This window comes from Schistocerca gregaria, chromosome 6 (genome assembly GCF_023897955.1).
Source record: "Schistocerca gregaria isolate iqSchGreg1 chromosome 6, iqSchGreg1.2, whole genome shotgun sequence".
Classification (NCBI taxonomy): domain Eukaryota; kingdom Metazoa; phylum Arthropoda; class Insecta; order Orthoptera; family Acrididae; genus Schistocerca; species Schistocerca gregaria.
Window position 1 is genome coordinate 480,100,349 of NC_064925.1, and position 20,905 is coordinate 480,121,253.

The following is a 20,905-nucleotide window of genomic DNA, read 5'->3' on the forward strand; positions in this document are numbered from 1 at the left end:
AAATTATTGTACTAAAGAGCCCTTGTGGACGCAAGTGAGTAATGTAATGGCTTTCTGATTTTGTTCTGCATAAAAAAACTGTAACAGTGGAAAACATTTTTATTTGGATCAGTGTTAAGTAGGTGATGGCTCCTATGAGAGCAAAGGTTGACACTTAGCTGAACTAACCTAATTAAGATAAAATAGGTTGGCATTGGGGGGGGGGGTATTTGTTTGATTCTGAGAGAATGTGATGAACAATCATACATTAATGGATCATCCTTGTAAACAACACAAATGGGAAAACATTTTCAGCTTAAACATTCCTGATTCGCTGCAGTCAATGATCCTGGTAAGAGACGAAAATTACCAATTTGTGGAGGAACATGACAATTATGTGGTAAGTTACAGGTTTACAAATTCAGACACAATGAAATTAGTACATATATGTCTCAAGTTAAAGGACTGTATTGTGATTCTAGTACAGGTGTAGCAATGGAAATTTTTTCATTGCTAAATAAATTAATAGAGCTTTACATTATTAGATAACATGACCTCACTTCCATCAGTTACTCCTTTTCCCTCCCTACTCCAGGCTGTTGCTGGACAGCAGTCAAGGTGTCCTGGGGTACAGTGGAACCTTTGTTAATATCAGTGTGTTGTTGCCTGGTGACGTCCATAGAATGGTATGTAAGTATGTATATTTGCCAGTTCCAATCTTGTCTGCATAGTACATATATCCACATGAAATTATTTTTTTAAAACTGAAAACTGTTCATTGGTTGCAATGTTGTATTTATTCATCCAGGGATCATCTTACAATGGTATAGGATTTGTTGTTGTAATAAAATGGAACTAAGAACTTACACACACACACAGGACATGATAGGGAATTTACATTGGCATTATAGATTTTTTTAACATTGTGCCACCCAATATTCCCTCACATCCTATCATCAGTACTTTAATTTCACTAACAAATGTCACATTTATATTATGGGTTGTACAATAGCATTGGGTAACATCATATTATAGCAAACATTAAAAAAAAAAAAAAAAAAAAAAAAAAAAAAAAAAAAAAAAACAATTGCTTGTATCAAAAAGATGGATTTCAAGTCAAAGTCATGTATCTGCAAAATACAAGAGTGCAGAAGAATTTTAAGTATTTTCAGGTGTGAGCATTAAATAAGCATCCTTGCTTTTCCACCAAGTTGGAAGACAGATATTACAAAATTGAACACTTGCTGATTTGGCTTCACCTGTGACAGCAACTTCTGCAGAAATTGTAGGTGAAAATGACAGTACCTGAACTTACACCAGATTCTTTAAACACCAGTACCCAGTATTTGAGTGAATAGCTTAGTAAGAAATCACCTCAGGGTGAGGGAAAACTGTAACCTCAATGCTTGGGGCATATTTATGTAGCACAATCAGAAAAAGAATAATGAGAACAACTTAGAGAATGTAGAGAGACATACTGGCTGAGAGGTGACTTTCAGAATTTAGACAGTATGTGACAAAATACAAATTTTGGCTGAAGTAAGTATTACCAAGTGTACTATTTAACATATGAAATTTTACCTTTTTTTGTGAAATTTTTACGTTTTGCATATTCATACAACGTGGCAGAAAAATATATGTCCATTGTTGATAGCAATAGCGAAAACGCAATCAGCCAAGATGGTGTAGAATTGCACGAACTAACAACTGAAGTTCAGGCGCCATGCATACCTACCGCAGAAAGTTGAAGGAGGTCAGAGATGAGTTTCGCAGGTGTGACAAATGATATTGACACTCCACAGCAGAATAACTTTGATGAGACAAAGTTTACAATTGACAAGGCAGTGTCATGCATCTCCCAGAGTGATATAACACACATGAATGAAACATTGGAGAGTGATAAAAATATAACTCTTGACAACATATTACAAACACCACTTGTTCACAGCACTAACATTAACTTGGAAAGTACAGTTGACAGCAACCACAATAGTACAACTGACGCACTACTATGGCAGTTATTATCCTACTCGTATGAACACCAATTTCAGTGATATGAAACAAGATCTGAATACCAAAATTGATAATTTGACACGAGATATGAACATGGTAAAACAGCAACAAAACACTGTAATACAAGATCTAAATACAATGAAACAAGAATATAAACAAAAACAAGTATTCAAGGATCTGCATGATACGCTCTCATAGAAGTTCAATGACTTAGCCAAAAATTTTGCGCTGAAATCAATGAAAAATTGCATGATATGAAAAAACAAATAAAGCATGAACTACTTTCTGAAGTTAACAGTAACATTACATAGTTAAAACAGAAGGTAGATACTTTTAATGAGCTTCAAGATCTAGTAGAGCAACAGATGAAGAAAATCACAGATGTGAACACAAATATTGAAGCCACACAAAACCAGTTGTGTTTGACAGTAAAAAAAGGTAACCACTGTCATTAACAAACTAAACAAACATTATGAAGGTGTACCTATAGTGTGGAAGAGCTTACTTTAAGGGTGGCAATATTAGAAGTTGACTCAGCATGTGCTAAGAAGGAGAGAGAGAAGACCAATGAAATTCTAAGGCATATCATTAGTCAAGATGAAGCAGGTACATTAGATAAGAGTAATACCATTGCAGAGAAGTTAGTAACCGATTGTAAGTTATACACAGATGTCATAGAAAAAGCTATTCACAAAAACGAAAATGAAATAGTGAACAAGGTAACATTCACCTAATGTAAATAATACACAGCTTACAGTGAACAAACCACAACCTGTCAGTATTTATCCACAAATTATTACTAGTCCTACATCAGGTACCAGTGACAGTTGCAGAGGGCAAAATGTAAACTTACACACAACTCCAACACCTGAGCTATTACCTACCAGAATTACAGGCAAGTACAATAACAACGTAAATGTGACCAAAAATGCCACATTTCTATAAACTATTTTTGCAGAGGGAGGTTTGCTGAGTCATTGACAGTTTCCTACATTCACTACCGAAGGTAAAAGAATGAACCTAGTAGTATTTATCAGTGCTTTTCACCATGTATTTCCACGCAACTGGACGGAAGCACAGAAAATCAGATTTGTTGTGGGATGTATGCAAGGCAACGTTCTCTTATGGGCAACTGCAGTGGCCGAATGTTGGAGCACTTATATACAATTTGAACGAGCTTTCCTCGACAAATACTGGACTGCGGCAGTACAAGAAAGACTCAGACATGAGGTTTTTAGCCTGGCACCATTCAGTGGCAAATATTGTAGTTGACACAGATACTTTGAAAAATACCTGAACAAGACACACTACTGGATGAACCCAATATCGCAGGTGGACATATTAAAAATTTTGAAAACTCATTTACCATTGCACATTGGAGAAAAATTTGTCACAACACGAGAGCATGACACTGAATATTTTCCGTCAGTGCTTGATTCTATCAACTTAATCAATGAGGAAATAACTGTATCAAGTAAAGAAACAAAAAATAAGGGACAACAACAACATAGTTATGTGAATCACTCACTGAAGCATGATCTAAACATGCAGCAGGTATGGTACACACAATAGCAAAGTTACATACCCAGTGGTGACGAGTACAGTAAAGGGAATGGAAAAAAAAACAAACGATTAAAAAAAAATTCAAAACAGGAGTAATTTCAATGTACAATTAAATCACATTATTTCATCACAAGGCCATATGCTGAATATGAACAAGTACAGCCAGCTGCAGCAGTGGCCAATGCGCGGCAACAATGATGTGCCTTACGTTGTACAGTAGCCAACTTCTGGGCAGCGAAGTAACAGCACAGTAGTTTTTACTAATAACAGCATAAGCACTTGTGAAGGAATGTCACGAGCAGCCAACAACACAAATTGGCAAAGTACCCACACTGTGCAACTAAATGAAATTACTTCAGGTAATGAATTAAGTCACACTATGCCTTGGAAAACCCCAACCAATCGTAGTTAAGATCCAGGCTACTTACCCTCTGGGAGTTGGAGCAAAGCAAAACTACAAACATGTTTCATAAGATCTGACAAAAAAAGGTGCCATCAAGGATGATCTGTATCAGCACGAGTTAGATACAATGAATAATATCCAGGAAGAACAAGTACAAGCAATCATTAAGGTGAAAATATTTAATATTGACACACAATTTTAGACACAGGTTCAACTACCAACCTAATGTCAAATGCATTTTTCTGTGAACTGAAGAAGAGAGGAAAATTTCCAACATTTCCTGTTCAAAACTGCAGGGTGCAAACTGCTGCAGGGAGTAAGACTAAATTGGAGAAACATCAGGCACTTATTCCATTACAAATTGAACATTTTACAGTGAAGTGCAATTTTCTTATAATTCACGAATGTATAGCTAATTGTCTTATTGGCATGGACATGTTTAGAACTTACAAAACACAGATTGACACAGTAATGGTAAATGCCACTTTTACATAAAGGATCAGACTTTTTCTGTTGATTTATTCAAAAAACCTGATAAAAGTAACAAAAACGAACCAGAGTAAAAAGTAATAGTACAATATTCCTTTCCAACTGTATACTTTACAAACAAATTTGAGCCTGAACAAGAAGCAAGCACTGATGTTAGTTAGGAAATGGTAGAGCAGAAACTAAGTGAATCACAGATATTAAATGATATGGAACGACAAGAACTTTAAGTTATTATTTAAGTATGATATCAGTAAGGAGCCTGAAGTAATCAAAGACTATGAATATAAATTTTATCCACATGAAATATTTTGTGTAATGTCATATCCTATTCCATGGGTAAAACTAGAGGCAGTAAGGGAAGAGATCAATCAAATGTTTATACGGGGTATTATAAAACATTCATTTTCACCCTGTTGTTGTATGTTACTAGTAAGTAAACCAGATGGATTAGTAAGAATAGTTCTCGATGCTAGAGGTATCATTAAGATTTTAGTACCAGTATGCTTAAGACCAGACAACTTGGTCAAAAAGCTTTTACAGTTTTACGATACAAAACACTTCAGTATACTCGACCCCAGTGCGTCCTACTGGCAAATAAAACTCCATGAAGAAAGTCGAAAATATACGGCATTTGTTTGTGGTGGCTGAAGTTACGAATTTCGTGTTCTACCTTTTGGACTGAACATTAGCGCAGGCATGTTTATATTTGCACTGGACAATGTCTTAGGACCAGAATTGCTTAGTAAAGTCACTGCTTATGTAGATGACATGCTAACAGCCACACCCACTTGGTTAGAACACACGAGACTGATCTCTTTCGTCCCAATTGCTAGATATTAATTATCTGTTACTTGTAGCCATTCGGGATACTTGTATCCAATCTGGAATATGACTGTGGGATACATACCCCTTCATCATGCCATTTAGTAATTGCAATGAGACAATATTCTTCCTCTCGTTCATAGGCAGAAATGTATATTTAAGTGTCCAAAAGTAACTTTGACTTTTTGTTATGACTGTGGCATTACATGCCCAATCACACTGATATTAAATGTTATTTGTAAGCAGAACCACATGTTTAAATGCCTAAGTGCAAGTTTGACCTAATGTCAGTCAAAAAAACTTTTCATATAATTGAGGACTGTGGCATTGCACACCCAGTCTTTCTGATACTGATGGTTAACTTGTGTTCTTTCATTAATCAGTGGTAGACCATGTCAGTTTAACACACCTGGAAACTAACTTATTAAGTACAAAATATTTATGAATTGCTGCCTTTCTTTCTCTCAACCATTATGTTTAACTAAGAATAGGTAATTCGACACAATATAAATGCATGAACATTGTTCCATTATATTTATGGTGTTATCTGCCAAATTTATAAAAATGTCCTCAGAAAGCTTACACTTAGCTTTGTACTTTTTTAGTGCCATGATTAACGTGTTACATCATGTTAAGTACCTACCTGTATGTTCTGCTAGGCTTACCCAGTTTCTAACTACCCCATGAAATTTTTGTTAATGTTACCTTCAGTACCGCTACTAATGCTATGTTAATTCAAATTCATCTACTTTTAAGTTTTTAAGTGTTGTTGCCTTTATTGCTGCTTAGTCATACTGATGTACTCTCCATGATATTACTGATCATTCCTGTAAATAGCCACACACACATTTATCAATTAACCAGGTAAAGTTTGAGCAATGTATTCAAAATTGGGAAATAATTTTGCTAAGTAATAGCTAGTCTTTCTTACGGGCTCCAAATCTGTTATAGGGTTATCGTTCTCCTCAGAAGTAAGGTTTTTTTTACATATTACACCATTAAAGGTTTTAATGGTTATATTAATCCAAGTCCTAGTGTAAAGGTAGCTACTGTTATGTATCTATATTTCCACGCACACTTGCACATGACCATGAGCGATGCTCAGTACACCGCTGCCGCCTAATGATCTCGTCCGCGCAGTGGGGCTTGCTGTCTCTCTTCAGCCCAAGTAATGTACATTTACGAGTGGTTACTACAGTGCTACAGTTTTATACTTGACATAGCCAAACTTTGGCATGCACTAGTTTAGTGTCACTGGCTTCTGAAGAAGGCCAAATTATTTTGGCTGAAACCTGGGTAAAGACTGGTTTCTATTTGCAACTGAGGCTGACGTGTTACATGTTCCATTATTACAGTTGCTGACAGGGCTGCACAATGTTAAAAATTCGCAAATGTATCATATGCTTGTATTGTACCATAATAATGTGTTATGGAATTAACTTGTATATGTGGTATGAACAAAGATAAGTTAAAACTAGCAAACAAACTGTAGTAACAGAACCTAGTTAATGAAAATTTATGATGTTTTAAAACTTAAGAAATTTATGTTTGTAGTATAAGTGATGGATACAATGTCAGCCATAGGTATAAGCTATCATATTATATTTTGTTGTAACTCAATACTTGTATGAATTTTCATTGGAAACCAAACTCCATGTAAAGGGGTGAACTTTAAAGACAAGCAATTTATACTATGTTCTGGATGGCTATATGTGTCTTTCATCAAAGTGTAAGGTGAATTGTGATGACATTAACATATGAACTAATCATTGAGTATTGTGTTTCACAACGCCTGATACATTAATAAGTGATGTATAGTTGTTCACGCCAGTACTTACCTCATCAACGGATGCTGTTGGCCAGGGCTCTCTCTGCTGAAAATGCGACCAAGTACAACGGGTAATAATGACGCCTGGGACATAAGAATGGAGATCTTCTGCCATAGCATCAGATTTTGAACAATGAGCACACGCACACTGCACCCAGAATGAAGCCAAATACCACGGCCATTCTTTAATATATAATACTCAGGTGAAAGTGTGACACTCAGTGTGAAATTAACACTAGGAAAATGAGTGCAGGCGTGTGCGATGGTAGCAACTAGTATACTGACTGTTAGTGCCTTATCCTTAGCCGCCAAACCTACTAATGCACAAACGTGAAACCTGGCAGTGAGGCTGAAGCGAACTGAACACTATTGTCAGCGCACTAAATTCAGATATGTAATGAACTATCATTTCATGTATGTAAGCTTTCAATTTCTTGTAGAACTTAAACATACATAAGATAAGTTGACATATCACTTCCATTAAATAAAAGAGAAGCTGACAAAGGGCATGGAACTCTATTGGAAAATTTAAATATAAATATGTACAATGAAAAACATTGTACGTTTCCATACCATGTCAATGTACTGCATTATGTGGGGGCCTTTGCGTAGTTATATGGTAAATGATTTTGTTTCCCCCTCTCGTATGTAGAAGGATGGTTAAGATGTATTGCTTGAAGTATGATGTGCTATGAGTGTTTTGTATTATATGTGATTCAGAATAAGAGAAGACTTAACAAGTATTAAATATTTTTATTGAAGTGAAGTGGAGGCAAGTTGGGAGGATTTGCTTCATCTTGAGGGGCACTGGTGTCCTTGGAGTTGGCTGACTGCATCTACAATTGAAACATAGGAGAGGAAGTATGTGGTCCTATTTCATAAGATTAATGGAAGTATAAGAGCTTTCAGAAGATGACAAATATAATTGAAATATATATAGAGATGGTCACACACACACACACACACACACACACACACACACACACACACACACAAATAATAAAGAAGCAATGCAAGGTAAAGTGAATGAAGAATAGCACAATTTCGTACACGCAGAACATTTACTAATAATGAAATTGTACTGCTCCTCAGCTTTTTCTATTTGAATTATATATCACATTTATTATTATAATATTATTATTATACAATGGCTCACTTGGAATCACTATAATAAGAAATTTATTTCTGTCAATGCGAAACTAAGGCATTACAACACAGTAGTCCTACCAGAAGCACTTTATGCTGCAGAAACTACAGTGATTCATGGTCATACGAAGATCAGAGAGATTGAAAAGCAGGAAAGAAAATTCTGAGGAAAATATATGTACCAGTGCTTTAGGAAGGAATTTAGATGAAGAGGCCAACTAGAGAGTTTTACAAAGACATAAAAACAAGAACAGATGCTATTAGAAAGAGAAGGATAACATTTTATGGACATATCAGCAGAATGAATAAAAACAGGCTCACAAGGCAAATCTTTGAGATAGTAAACAAGAGCAAAAACAAAAAGTGGATCACTGAAACAGAAGAAGACATTAAAGAACTGGGGATCACACAAGAGAACATTAACAATAGAGAACAGTTTAGAAATATCATAAAGAAACACACATGTAAACAAGAACACATGGAGAACAGAACGTGAAAAAGATGGTCGGAAGATCACAAGAGAGAACTTGGTGAACGTATGAAGAGAATTGAGGAAGAACAAAGAAAGAAGAAGAAATCATGACTACAAAAGTTCAGTCGCTGTCTTAAAAGGGAATAATAAAAAATAAATTATAATACAATGCACACATCCAGAAATTTTGAATATTTTCCCTCAGACTTCTGTTCAAAGTCTACATTTATCAATGGTGTTATGCCATTTAATGTGCAGTATGGTATATAATGGGGGTTTTCTAGAAATTTTGTGACAGCCCATTTGCAGAGAACCACTTACTAATTTTCTGAAAGACATTATTTACAATTTCTTCATATATTTCTTGTTTGTTGGGTGTGATTATTATACTTGTATCATCAGCGAAAAGAACTAGCTTTGCATCCTCATGAATATAGAGTGGAAGTCATTAAAATATATTAAGAACAATAAGGGAACCAAGACTGAACCATATGTGATACTATTCTTCATACCTTCTAGTTAGAGGACTCTGTTGATTTTTTCCAAACTATCTGTACTGTTAATTTCAACCTTCTCTATTCTTCCAGTTAAATACAAATAAACCATTTGTGCACTGTCCCACTCATACCAAAGTACTTAACCATATCTAGAAGAATCCCATGATTCACACAGTAAAAAGCCTTTGAAAGATCACATAATATCCCAATGGGTGATGTTTGGTAATTAAGAGCATTTAAAATTTGATCAGTGAAAGCATGTATACCAATTTCTCTTAAAAAAAGCTTTTCTGAAAATCAAATTGACATTTTGTTAGTATTTCATTTTTACAAACATGTGAAGCAACTGTTGAATAATTTTTTTTTTCAAGAATTTAGGATAAATCTGTCAGAATTGAGATTGGGCAGTAGTAGTTAGCGTAAGACCTATACCCCTTTTTATGTGATGGTGTAACACTAGCATATTTCATTCTATCTGAAAGAAATGCCGTATTTTACTGAGCTACTACACATGAGCTGAGAATCCTACTCATCTCTTGGGAACAACCTTTTAGTACTCTGATAGAAATGCCACCAATTCCATGCGAGTTTTAACTTTAGAGTGAATTTATTATTTTCCTAATTTCAGTGGGAGAGGTGGGTTGAATTTCAGTTTTATCAAATTGCATAGGTATTACCTTGCATTTTTTAATCAACAGCTGGACCCTATTTGCTCTACAACATTTACAAAATGGTTATTAAAAATATTTTCTACTTCTGACTTTTTGTTAAAAAACTTTTCATTGAGTTTAGTAGAAACAAACATTCCACATGGGAAAAATATATTAAAAAAAAGATGCTATGACTTACCAAACGGGAAGCGCTGGTAGATAGACACAATAAAAAACACACAAATATCAAGCTTTCGCAACCCACGGCTACTTCATCAGGAAAGAGGGAAGGAAAGGGAATGATGAAAGGATGTGGGTTTTTAAGGGAGAGGGTAAGGAGTCGCTCCAATCCCAGGAGCGGAAAGACTTACCTTAGGGGGAAAAAAGGGACTGGTATACACTTGCGCGCGCACACACATCCATCTGCACAAATACAGATACAAGCAGACATATGTAAAGGCAAAGAGTTTGGGCAGAGATGTCAGCTGAGGCAGAAGTACAGAGGCAAGTTCCCATCTCCAGAGTTCTGATAGGTTGGTGCCAGTGGGAAGTATCCAGATAACTTACCAACAAACACTGTCTGCCTGTGTCCACCAGCCTATCTGAACTCCGGAGATGGGAACTTGCCCTTCAATATATCCTCTCTTCCCGTTACCCACCTGACCTCAAACTCCGCTAATTTCAAGTTGCTGCCCCTCGTACATCACTTGTCACTCAACAACATCTTTGCCTCTGTACTTCCGCCACAACTGACATCTGCCCAAACTCTTTGCCTTTACGTGTGTGTGTGTGTGTGTGTGTGTGTGTGTGTGTGTGTGTGTCCCTTTTTCCCCCTAAGGTAAGTCTTTCTGCTCCCGGGATTGCAACGACTCCTTACCCTCTCCCTTTAAACCCACATCCTTTCATCTTTCCCTCTCCTTCCCTCTTTCCTGATGAAGCAACCGTGGATTGCGAAAGCTTTAAGTCACAGCATCGCTTTTTAATATATTTTTATTGAGTTTGATAGAAATATAGAATTTCTGTGTTCTTGGTTACCATTTCCCTTTTAACACATTCCAAATTGCTTTAATTTTATTATCAGGAATGCTAATCTAAGTCATAATGCACGTACTTCTGGACTTTTTAGTAACTTCTTAATACAGTGTAGTAGTTTTTGTACTGTTCGACTGCTTGCGGATCATTACTCCTTAGCTATAAGATATTCCTTTTTCTGTTTAAAAGATTTCTTTATTCCTTTAGTAAGCCATGGCTTTTTAGATGGTTTCTTACAATTATGCTTCACTGTTTCCTTAGGAAACAGTTTTCAAATATACTCACAAAGGTATCATAAAACAGGTTGAATTTTAAATTAGTATCAGGTTCCCTGTGCACCTCATCCCAGCACTGCAACTGTTGCTAGCTTTCCCTAAAATTTGCAATATTTAAATTGTTAACTGACTGCACTATTTTGCATTACTGTATGCAGCTATGTCATATACTGTAGCTAGCTGTGCATCATGATCAGACAGACCATTCTTAACAGGAAAAGTTTTTATCGGATTACATTTATCTTGGTCTTTAAAAATATTATTGGAGAACTCTATGACGTTTCTTATTCATTAATTTTAAAATATAGTATAGATTGTTGTGTTACATTGCAGTTTTGAAAAACTCTCCCATTTCGAAAAATTCATCATGTAAATACATCATATACCTACAATTAACTGCTTCATAGGTTTCCACAGAATTTAACTAATTGTACTTGCTAATATTACGTTAACTAAACTTGAGAGCATAAGAGTGAACTTTCTCTCACCAGACATCTTGAAGTTACACTTAATCTCTTTTTGAATGTGATTACCCCACTCATTAACGTACTTTGTTCTTGCTCCTTCTAGTTTCAAATGGGCCAGTTTTGGACCATGCTTGTTCAACTGTTGAGCTTTGATCTTTGGCCAGTACCGTCACATCCTCTGCCAATGTAACCCCTTCCTTTCTTCTGTCCCGGGGTATCTTTCCTTCAGGGCTTTTCTTTAAATCTTTGGACTACATTCAGGGTACATCTCACAGACTGCCTGTTCTGGAGGTCAGTTATTCCCATTTCTTTAATGTCCCTTTCAGTTTCTGTCAGCCAAATGGTGCTAATCTTCTTGTTTTGCCAGAAGGTGAACAGATGATTGGTCAATCTGTTTGGAGGCAATCTTGCAACATGGCTATAGAAAGCTACTCTTATTTTTCTTGCACAGTCAAAGCCTCTCGATATGTTCGTAGAGCTCCAAATTATGTCACCTTCTGAATTCCCCACATCTTCTTCTACTGGGTCTAAGATCTTCCTGAGGATTCTCTCTCTCTCTCACTTCCTATTTCTCCATCCCATCAGAACTCTCTGGTTCATGGAAAGACATTCCATGTCATATAAGGCTTCTGGTCCAACGACTGATGTGTAGTGCTTAAGTTTCAGGTTACATGGCAGGCATTTTTTGTTCTTTATTTCACCACGTATCAACACTAATAACTTTTCGTATGATGAAGAATTCATTGGAAAATAATTTATGAAATCTTTCGAGTTCACGATTCTGGTTTTAGTCAGTAAATTAATATGTGATCAGTTACACATTTTTCTTTAATCAATCTCAGATCCATTTCCTCTTTATTGTGGTTTTCCGCTTCTTTTTCTTCTGTTTCTATAGCTGATATAATTTCAGCCCATGCTTTCTTCTTGGTTTTCGACTTCCAATATATTGAAAGTCTGACAATCAATTATTTAGCATATGCAGCAGAAGCAGTTTACGTGTTTGTGGTTATCACAGAAGATTAGTTGAGAGAGAACCCACTTAATATTGAATACACATTTATTGGTCACTCATACATATAACAAAGAACAGTTGTTACACATCTGCACGCCGAAAATTCACACAAGAACATAACTAGTCCAAAGAAAGAAAGTGCAAAAGATAGGGCACTGTGTGCCAGAGATGCCACAGAGCCTCCCCCCCCCCTCCCCCCTCCTCTACCTCTCCCCTGCAGTGTGGACCACAGTGGAGAGAAGGTTCACGAGATGAAGTCATAATCTTGGTGTCAACACAGCGCTTGTAGGTGGCAGCCGGTGCGGTGCGGTGCAGAACCTCGGTGAGTGAGGCATTAAGATCTCCTTTATGAGGTGAGCAAATACCTAGGAATATCCAAGGAAAGGCCTCCAACCATAGGCCTTTGAGGCACATTAGGGTAGCCTTGAGGTACGGTGCAACCACTCAATGAGGTTGTTTGGCTGCAGGTGTTAAGCTGTAGTATGAAACTTGGCAACACCACAGAGTTTCGCGAATACGGCACTCTCAAATTGGCGTCCATGGTTGGAGGTGAGAGATAGGGGACAGCCGAAGCGAGCAACTCACGTTGAGTAAAAGAAAGGGCGACAGTCTCGGCCGTGATAGACAGGTGATATTTGGTATGCCATCCATGTGCACGTAAGTCATCGTTCTGGGTGTGGAGTTCATTGATCTGGGAGCACACTTACAACGTGCCGTGATGTCAGTAAGGGGGACTGACTCAACCCAGTCGGTCACACGGTCGATGACCGATAACATATCTGTAGTCCTTGCATGGATGAAGGGGACCAACGACGTTGATATGGACGTGCTGGAAACGCCCCTTCAGGATATCAAACTCGCCCAGAGGAGGTTGGGCATGCCTGCCGATGTTGCTGCACTGGCACAGAACGCACACTCGGCTCCAAGTGCAACAGTTGCGCTTCACAACAGGCCAGACAAAGCGATCTGTAACCAGATGTGTCATGACCCGTGTTCCAGTGTGAGCTAAGCCATGCAAGTATGTGAAGTCCCTATGGTGAGGAGCGGCAGGGACCAGGGGGCAAAGTGTGCCCATACAGGTGTCAAAGGACAGGGATTGCTGAACCAGGTAGTATATGGGGCTAAACAGAGAGTGATGAACCCCTGTCTGATCATAGTTGCTGTATATCTTTGTTGGTTGTTGGCTTGTAGTTGGGGGAGCTCCTCCAGATCCAGTGGTGCAGTTAGCACACAGATGTGGCAAAGGTCATCTGCCACAATGTTCTCCATGCCCTATAAATATAGAGTGCATCGGAAGAGTGCTGACAGATGTAGTTCATATGGTGGAAATGCATGGGCAGAAGATCTTTAGCTGGATTATGAATAGCATGCATGAGTGGCTTGTGATCGGTATAGATCGTGAAGGGTTGCACCTCAAGGTCACTACAAAAATGTTTAATCACCTTGTACACTGCAGGCAGCTCATGGTCAAATGCCTACCACTTGCACTGGTTCTTAGTCAGTTTCTTGGAAAAGAAGTGGAGGGACTGGGTGGAGTCGGTGGTGTGATGCTGTAAAACGGCGCCCACAGCCGAGTCACTGGCATCAGTCGTGATCAAGACACGGGCCTCGGGGTCAGGATGAGCGAGTGTGATGGCTTTGGCTAGTGCAGTTTTAAGGTTACCAAAAGCATTGAGCATAGGTTGTGTCCACTCTACCTTCTGTTTTCCAGTGGTGTTCTTGCCAGAGAGAGAGTCAGTGAGGGCCATTTGGATGGAGGCAGCTTGAGGAATACGGCGGCGGTAAAAGTTTCACACACCCAGAAAATGATGGAGCTGAGCATAATCTTCGGAGAGAGGCTGTCTCAAGTATGATTTCAACATGAGAACTCATTGGTCGGAGGCTGTCGGCAGAGACAGAATGGCCGAGGAAGGTAACCGATGTGGAACATAGTTGAGATTTATCATGGATGGTCACCACGCCATTGGCAGTGAGGGCCAAACAGACTGGGGCGAGGTGAACTTGAAGCTCCTCAGTGGAGGAAGAAAAGATAAGGATATCGTCTAAGTAAGTGTAATCAAAAGGCAGAGGGAGCAAAATGGAATCAATAAACCATTTGCCATGTCTGCACATCATTTTTCAATCCATAAGGCATGTAATAGTATTCAAGTAGGCCAAAGGGTGTGATGATAGTCATCTTTGGAATATCCGGTGGATGCATAGGAATCTGGTGATACGTTTTGGAACAATCTGATATGGAGAAAAAGGTAGAGCCATGAAGCAATTGCACGAAATCTTTAATATGTGGTATGGGGTAGTTATCGATAATGGTGTGGTCATTAAGGGACCTGTAGTCCCCGCACATGCGTAAGGAGCCATCCTTTTTGGGAACAAGATGAATAGAGGAAGACCAGTTGCTATCTGAGGATGCCCAAAGCCAACAGACCCGGTATAACTCGGGCACCAGAATCTGGCTTCTGTGTGGGTGGCACACCAGTCACGGTCTTTACCACTTTTTTATTATTGGTACTGAAGGCACACGGCTCACCCGGCAGCAAAACCACCTGAACACGTGAAATAGTGATAACCACCAGCTCCATCTGCAGCAGCACAACCTGCTTACCACAATGCAGTGGTCACCACATCTGATGTTGCCTCTTCACCAGTTGTGCACACTACTGCTCCTGCAGCCTGTGGCTGCTAAAATTCAACTGTTGTTGCATTACATACAATACAGCCAGGAAGCTGTGTAGACACTTAGACAATGCAAGACTCAATATTGGCACCATCACTGCCGCAACACTCTCAGAGTCCCTTGGCATTATCCTGTGGTGATATAAGATCTCATTTCTACCACAATGGAGTTCCCAATGACCATCCCATGTCTAGGACTGTGACAGACATTGCCCCCCCCCCCCCCCCCCCCCAAGCCACATGTTCACTGCCGGCATACGGCCTAGTTCACATTACCTCTCATTAATATCTTGAGTATTTTTGGCCATCTTACATTATGTCAAACTATGCAATGCCTTTTTGCTACAATCAGTTTCTTTGTTTGCTTTGTTCGTCATACTAATGACTGTTAGGATTCCAACCCAGAGCTCCAGGATCTACTGCTAAAGCATCAGCACACTAGTCCTGTCTACCAGTCAAGTTCAATGTGACTATCATCTATTTTGGCTTACATGCAGCAATTCCATTTTTTTTTTTTTACAGTATTGTTACTGACTTAGTAAAAATCTGTTCAGCACAACATTCACTACTTTTAATTATGAAGGTCCCACTGAATAGATCTCTGCAAATGTCACCTCCAGCATACAGCCTGGAGGCTTAAACCCAGGCTCTTCATGTACCACTGCCGCAAATGGTACTCAAACAGATCTCCCTACCCTGTTTTTTCCAACCAGAGTTGCTGAGCATTCAAAAAAAGATGGCCTTGTCATTTAATAAAACACTTGATTGGCCCTGTTTCTGCCAGGGTGTTGATTATAGCGCCTAAAAATGTGGAAATCCTCTCCAGAATCCTCCCTAGCCTTCTCACTGTGCTATTCTACCATCTTCCCAACCAAAATACTGTTTTAGTTCGTTCTTATACCACCCCTGCTTCCAACCTCGACCCGAATGGGTCATATCAGAGTGAAAGTCCACAGTTTAAGGGCTAACCCATTTAGTTACCCAGCACGCATTATCCAAGCATCAAAGACAGTGTCATCAGTTAAAACAGTCAATAGAAGGATCTCAAGGAGAAACTGAATCCGGACAGGAGTACTACAATTTATAGGCAACTTTGTGACTTTACAGGCCAGCAGGAGTCTTATATTAAAGGATGTTCACCAGTATTGATGAGGACAGGACATTTGCACAAAATGTGTCTTTTATTTACAGAATTTCATGATACAACTTGTAAAACAGAGTTAATGAACAAGACTTTCTTTTTCCTCTTTAAATTTATAATGCAGCTCTTTACAGTCCTCATTGGAAATGTTCTCCCAGCCAGTACTCTTCATGTGGTACACTGCAAAGAATATCAAAGTGTTGAACAGATATTTGATAATATTTATATTTGAAACAAAAAACAAGACAGTACAAAGCATAGTATTTTCAAGGCAATTTGTTTTGTTTTGAACGTGAATGTAAACAATGTGTGTGTTTTATATACATTATGAAAAAGATAGCTGCTACTCACCAACTCACCATATAGTGCAAATGCTGAGTCACAGATAGGCACAACAAAACGGCTGTCAAACAAAGCTTTTGGCCAAACAGCCCATCATTAGAATAGAAACACACACACACACACTTAGGCAAAAAAAAAAAACACCACAGATATGGCTGTTAGTTTATATTATGTATAGGAACACTGGCCATAGTGTGTTCCCTCACACATACTTGCCAATGCCCATCAATCTGTTAGTTTTGATTCACTGAAATGTCATAAGTGCCTACTAGCTGTAGTGATAAACAAGAAATAACTTTAAAAGGAGAAACATATGGTTAGATTCAGCAGTCTGTAGTACAAACACCCTACATCACAGATAAACAGGTAGTGGCAAATACTGTATAATTAGTATCAGAAAGTCAGATGATTTTGTGTTTTCATATTTGAAACTGAAAGTGCACCAAATTGGTATTTCTTCTGTTTTTAATAACAGAGAGAAGCAATAAACAAATTTTCTCATTTAATAAAAACTCTTTTATACCTTCTGGCAAGCCTTTTTAAAATTAGTACTTCAAGAAAGAGACCAGATACACTAAGTGGGCAAAAGTATCCGGACCCCCCCCCCCCCCCCAAACTATATGTTTTTCAGCAACCTCAGTACTCATTAGACATCATGAGAGAGCAGAATGGGGTGCTCCGCAGGACTCACGGACTTCAAACATGGTGAGGTGATTGGGTGTCACTTGTGTCATATGTCTGTACACAAGATTTCCACACTCCTAAACATCCCTAGGTCCACTGTTTCCAATGAGACTGCCAACAGCTGAAGAGGCCATAATGCGTAAAAGGTATACATCTATCTAGACCATCTTACAGGAATTACAAATTGCATCAGGATCCACTCCAAGTACTAAGACAGTTACATGGGAGGTGAGAAAACTTGGATTTCATGGTCAAGCACTTACTCATAAGCCACACATCACATCATGCTGGTAAATGCCAAACAATGCCTCGCTTGGTGTGAGGAGCGTAAACATTGGACGACTGAACGGTTGGAAAATGTTGTGTGGAGTGACAAACCATGGTACACGAAGTGATGATCCAATGGCAGGGTGTGGGTATGGCAAATGCCCGGTGAACATCATCTGCCAATGTGTGTAGTGCCAACAGTAAAATTCAGAGGTGAAGGTGTTATGTTTTTCATGGAGGGGGCTTGCAACCCTTGTTGTTCTGCATGGCACTATCACAGCACAGGCCTACATTAATGTTTTAAGCACCTTCTTGCTTCCCACTGTTTAAGAGCAATTCGGGGCTGGCGATTGTATCTTTCAACACGATTGAGCACCTGTTCATAATGCATAGTCTGTGGTGGAATAGTTACATGCAAATAACATCCCTGTAATGGACTGGCCTGCACAGAGACCTGACCTGAATCCTATGCAACACCTTTGAGATGTTTTTCAACACCAACTTCGTGCGAGGCCTCACCAACTGACATTGATACCTCTCCTCAGTGAAGCACTCTGAAGAATGGGCTGGCATTCCCAAGAAACATTCCAGCACCTGATTGAACGTGTGCCTGTGAGAGTGGAAGCTGTTGTCAAGGCTAAGGGTGGGCCAACACCATATTTATTTCCAGAATTACTCATGAGGGTGTTATGAACTTTTAAGTCATTTTCAGCCACGTGTCCGGATAATTTTGATCACACAGTGTATCTTATGTGTCTACAGTGACGGGAGAAAGATGAGTTAAAAGACAAGTATCGCCTCTCAATCAGCTGATTTACAATTACATATCACCAGTATTGCTGTCATTGATATACATGACATGCATTAAAATGTCAGTCCATGACTCCCAAACACCGAAGCCCCCATGAGAAGAAACAATAGAAAACAATAATATTTAAAGCTGCTGATCACCACTGTAATACTACCTGTATCTCGGAAACAGTATAGTCCTCTGTTCGTAAAAACTTACCTCTTACAATGCCCCCACTGTAAGCATCCCTGTGAGTTGCATGATAAATTGCACGTCGACCTAGATCGTATGCTTCTTCATCAGATAAATCCCAGTTATATCCAGCATCCAAAACACCGAAGGCATACACCGAGCCAGAACCAACCGAAAAAACTTTTCCTTTTGTTCTCGTGCCTTCATTGTCCACATAGTAGAGTCCTGGTCCCTGTCAAATGAATATCAAAGGAATGTATATTTACCTTTTTTCACCACACTGGATGTTGCATGCCATGACTATTAAATATATTTCTGAGGAAGAGTTTACAGCAACCAGTTAAATATTGTTACTTACCAGTTGAGCAAATGCAGATACTTTCACATCCATTTTTGGTCAGTGAATATTTAATTTATATTTGCATTTGATGACTAACTACAGTTCCCAATATTCATTCTTGAAATTCAAATTAATTGTAATAGGTACATAGGTATTACATGAAGTGTCATGTGCTGGACTCAGACCTGAACCTGGATTGTAAGCTTATCGTGATAAGGGAGATGGGAATATACTAGACATGGTCTACATCTTAATAGGAGGCATAAAGATGGGTTGGTTGAGCTTCTTACATATAATATATGGGGTAAGGGGGGGGGGGGGGGGGGGGGCCACAATCACACACAGCAAAATACCTGTGGTTACTGGTGTCAAAGGAGCACCTTTTTTAGGTTAGCATCAGAATTCAGGCACCCTATTTTAAAAGAAGTGAAAATAACAGAAGAGCCATACAAAATACTTAATAATGCACAGAAAAGTAATGTTGAGCAATGTAAAATCCTGGGTGGGAAAATGACAATATTATGAAAAGGATAGTTGCTACTAAAGCTTTCAGCCAAACAGGCCTTTATCTGAACTAAACATGCACAAGCACACATGCATGCACGCACACACCCTACGCAAACCCAGCTGACACACACATGACCACAGATCCTGGCTGCCAAGGACAGACTGCAATCAGCAGCACTTAAGGGAGGAGGCTGGGGTAGTGAGGGGGAGGGGTAGCAGGGATGGTAAAGTGTTATTGAGAGCATACAGGGGTGAAGTGGGCAGACGGTGGAATAGCAAGGTGCAGTCTGGGGGTTAGACAGAGGGCAAGCATTTCCCAATGGAAAAGACCGTGGGTGCATAGGTGGAACAGAGGGCTGTCTAGTGCTGGATTGGAAACAAGGACATGGATAATTGGATACAGGACAATGAAGGATCCCGGTGGCACAGGCTGTAATGCAGTCAAGGAAATTAAGAACATCGTCTTGGGCAGTGCGCTGAGTAACTGTATGGCTCAGCTATTTCTTCGCCACAGTTTGTCAGTGGCCATTCACAAGGACAGACAGTTTGTTGGTGGTCATGCTCCAAGCAGAATGCAGCACAGTGGTTGCAGCTCAGCTTGTAGATCACATAACTGGTTACACAGGTAGCCCTGCCTTTGTGGGATAGGAGATTCTTGTGTAGGTGATGGTGGAGCGAGGTTGTACGGAACAGGTCTTACATCTAAGTCTATTACAGGAGTATGAGCCACAAGGCGAGGATTTGGGAGTAGGGGTTGTGTAGTAATGGACGAGGATATTGTGTGTGCGTGGGGATGATGACGTGTAGGACATTCCTCATTCATTTCAGGGCATAATGAGAGTAGTCAAAACCCTGGTGGAGAATGCGATTCAGTTGCTCCAATAACAGGTGGAATGAGTCACAAGGGGCATGCTCCTCTGTGGCCGCACCATGGGACTTGGGGGGGTGGCAGGTTAATGGAAGGATAAGGCACAGGAGATCTCTTTTTGTACAATGTTGGGAGGGCAATTACAGTCTGAAGGCCTATGTGAGACCTTTAGTATATTTTGAGAGGGATTGCTCATCCCTGCAGGTGCGACAGTCACGAGTGGCTGGGCTGTATGGAAGCAATTTCTTGGTATGAACTGAGTGAAAGCTGTTGAAGTGAGGCTATTACTACTGGTTGGTAGATTTGATATGGACAGAGGTACTGATGCAGCTTTTTTTGAGACGGAAGTCAGCATCGAGGAAGCTGGCCTTCTTGGTTGGGGAGGGCTAGGTGAAGTGAATGGGGGAGAAAGTGTTGAGGTTCTGGAGGGATGTGGATAGGGTGTCCTCACTC

General features: G+C 39.3%; 1 protein-coding gene across 1 annotated transcript in view; it reads right to left on the reverse strand.

Annotated features, from left to right (window-relative positions):
• Positions 1–16,483: 16,483 nt before the first annotated feature.
• The window catches only part of LOC126278246 (proteasome subunit beta type-5-like), a 48,179-nt gene continuing 43,757 nt past the window's right edge, over positions 16,484–20,905 (reverse strand). Inside the window, exons 4-5 of the mRNA XM_049978233.1 lie at positions 18,765–18,969; positions 16,484–16,642 (exon numbers count right to left, since the gene is read on the reverse strand). Of these exons, the coding sequence (XP_049834190.1) occupies positions 16,542–16,642; positions 18,765–18,969 (306 nt within the window). The 3' untranslated portion in view covers positions 16,484–16,541. The remainder of the gene's footprint in view (positions 16,643–18,764; positions 18,970–20,905) is intronic.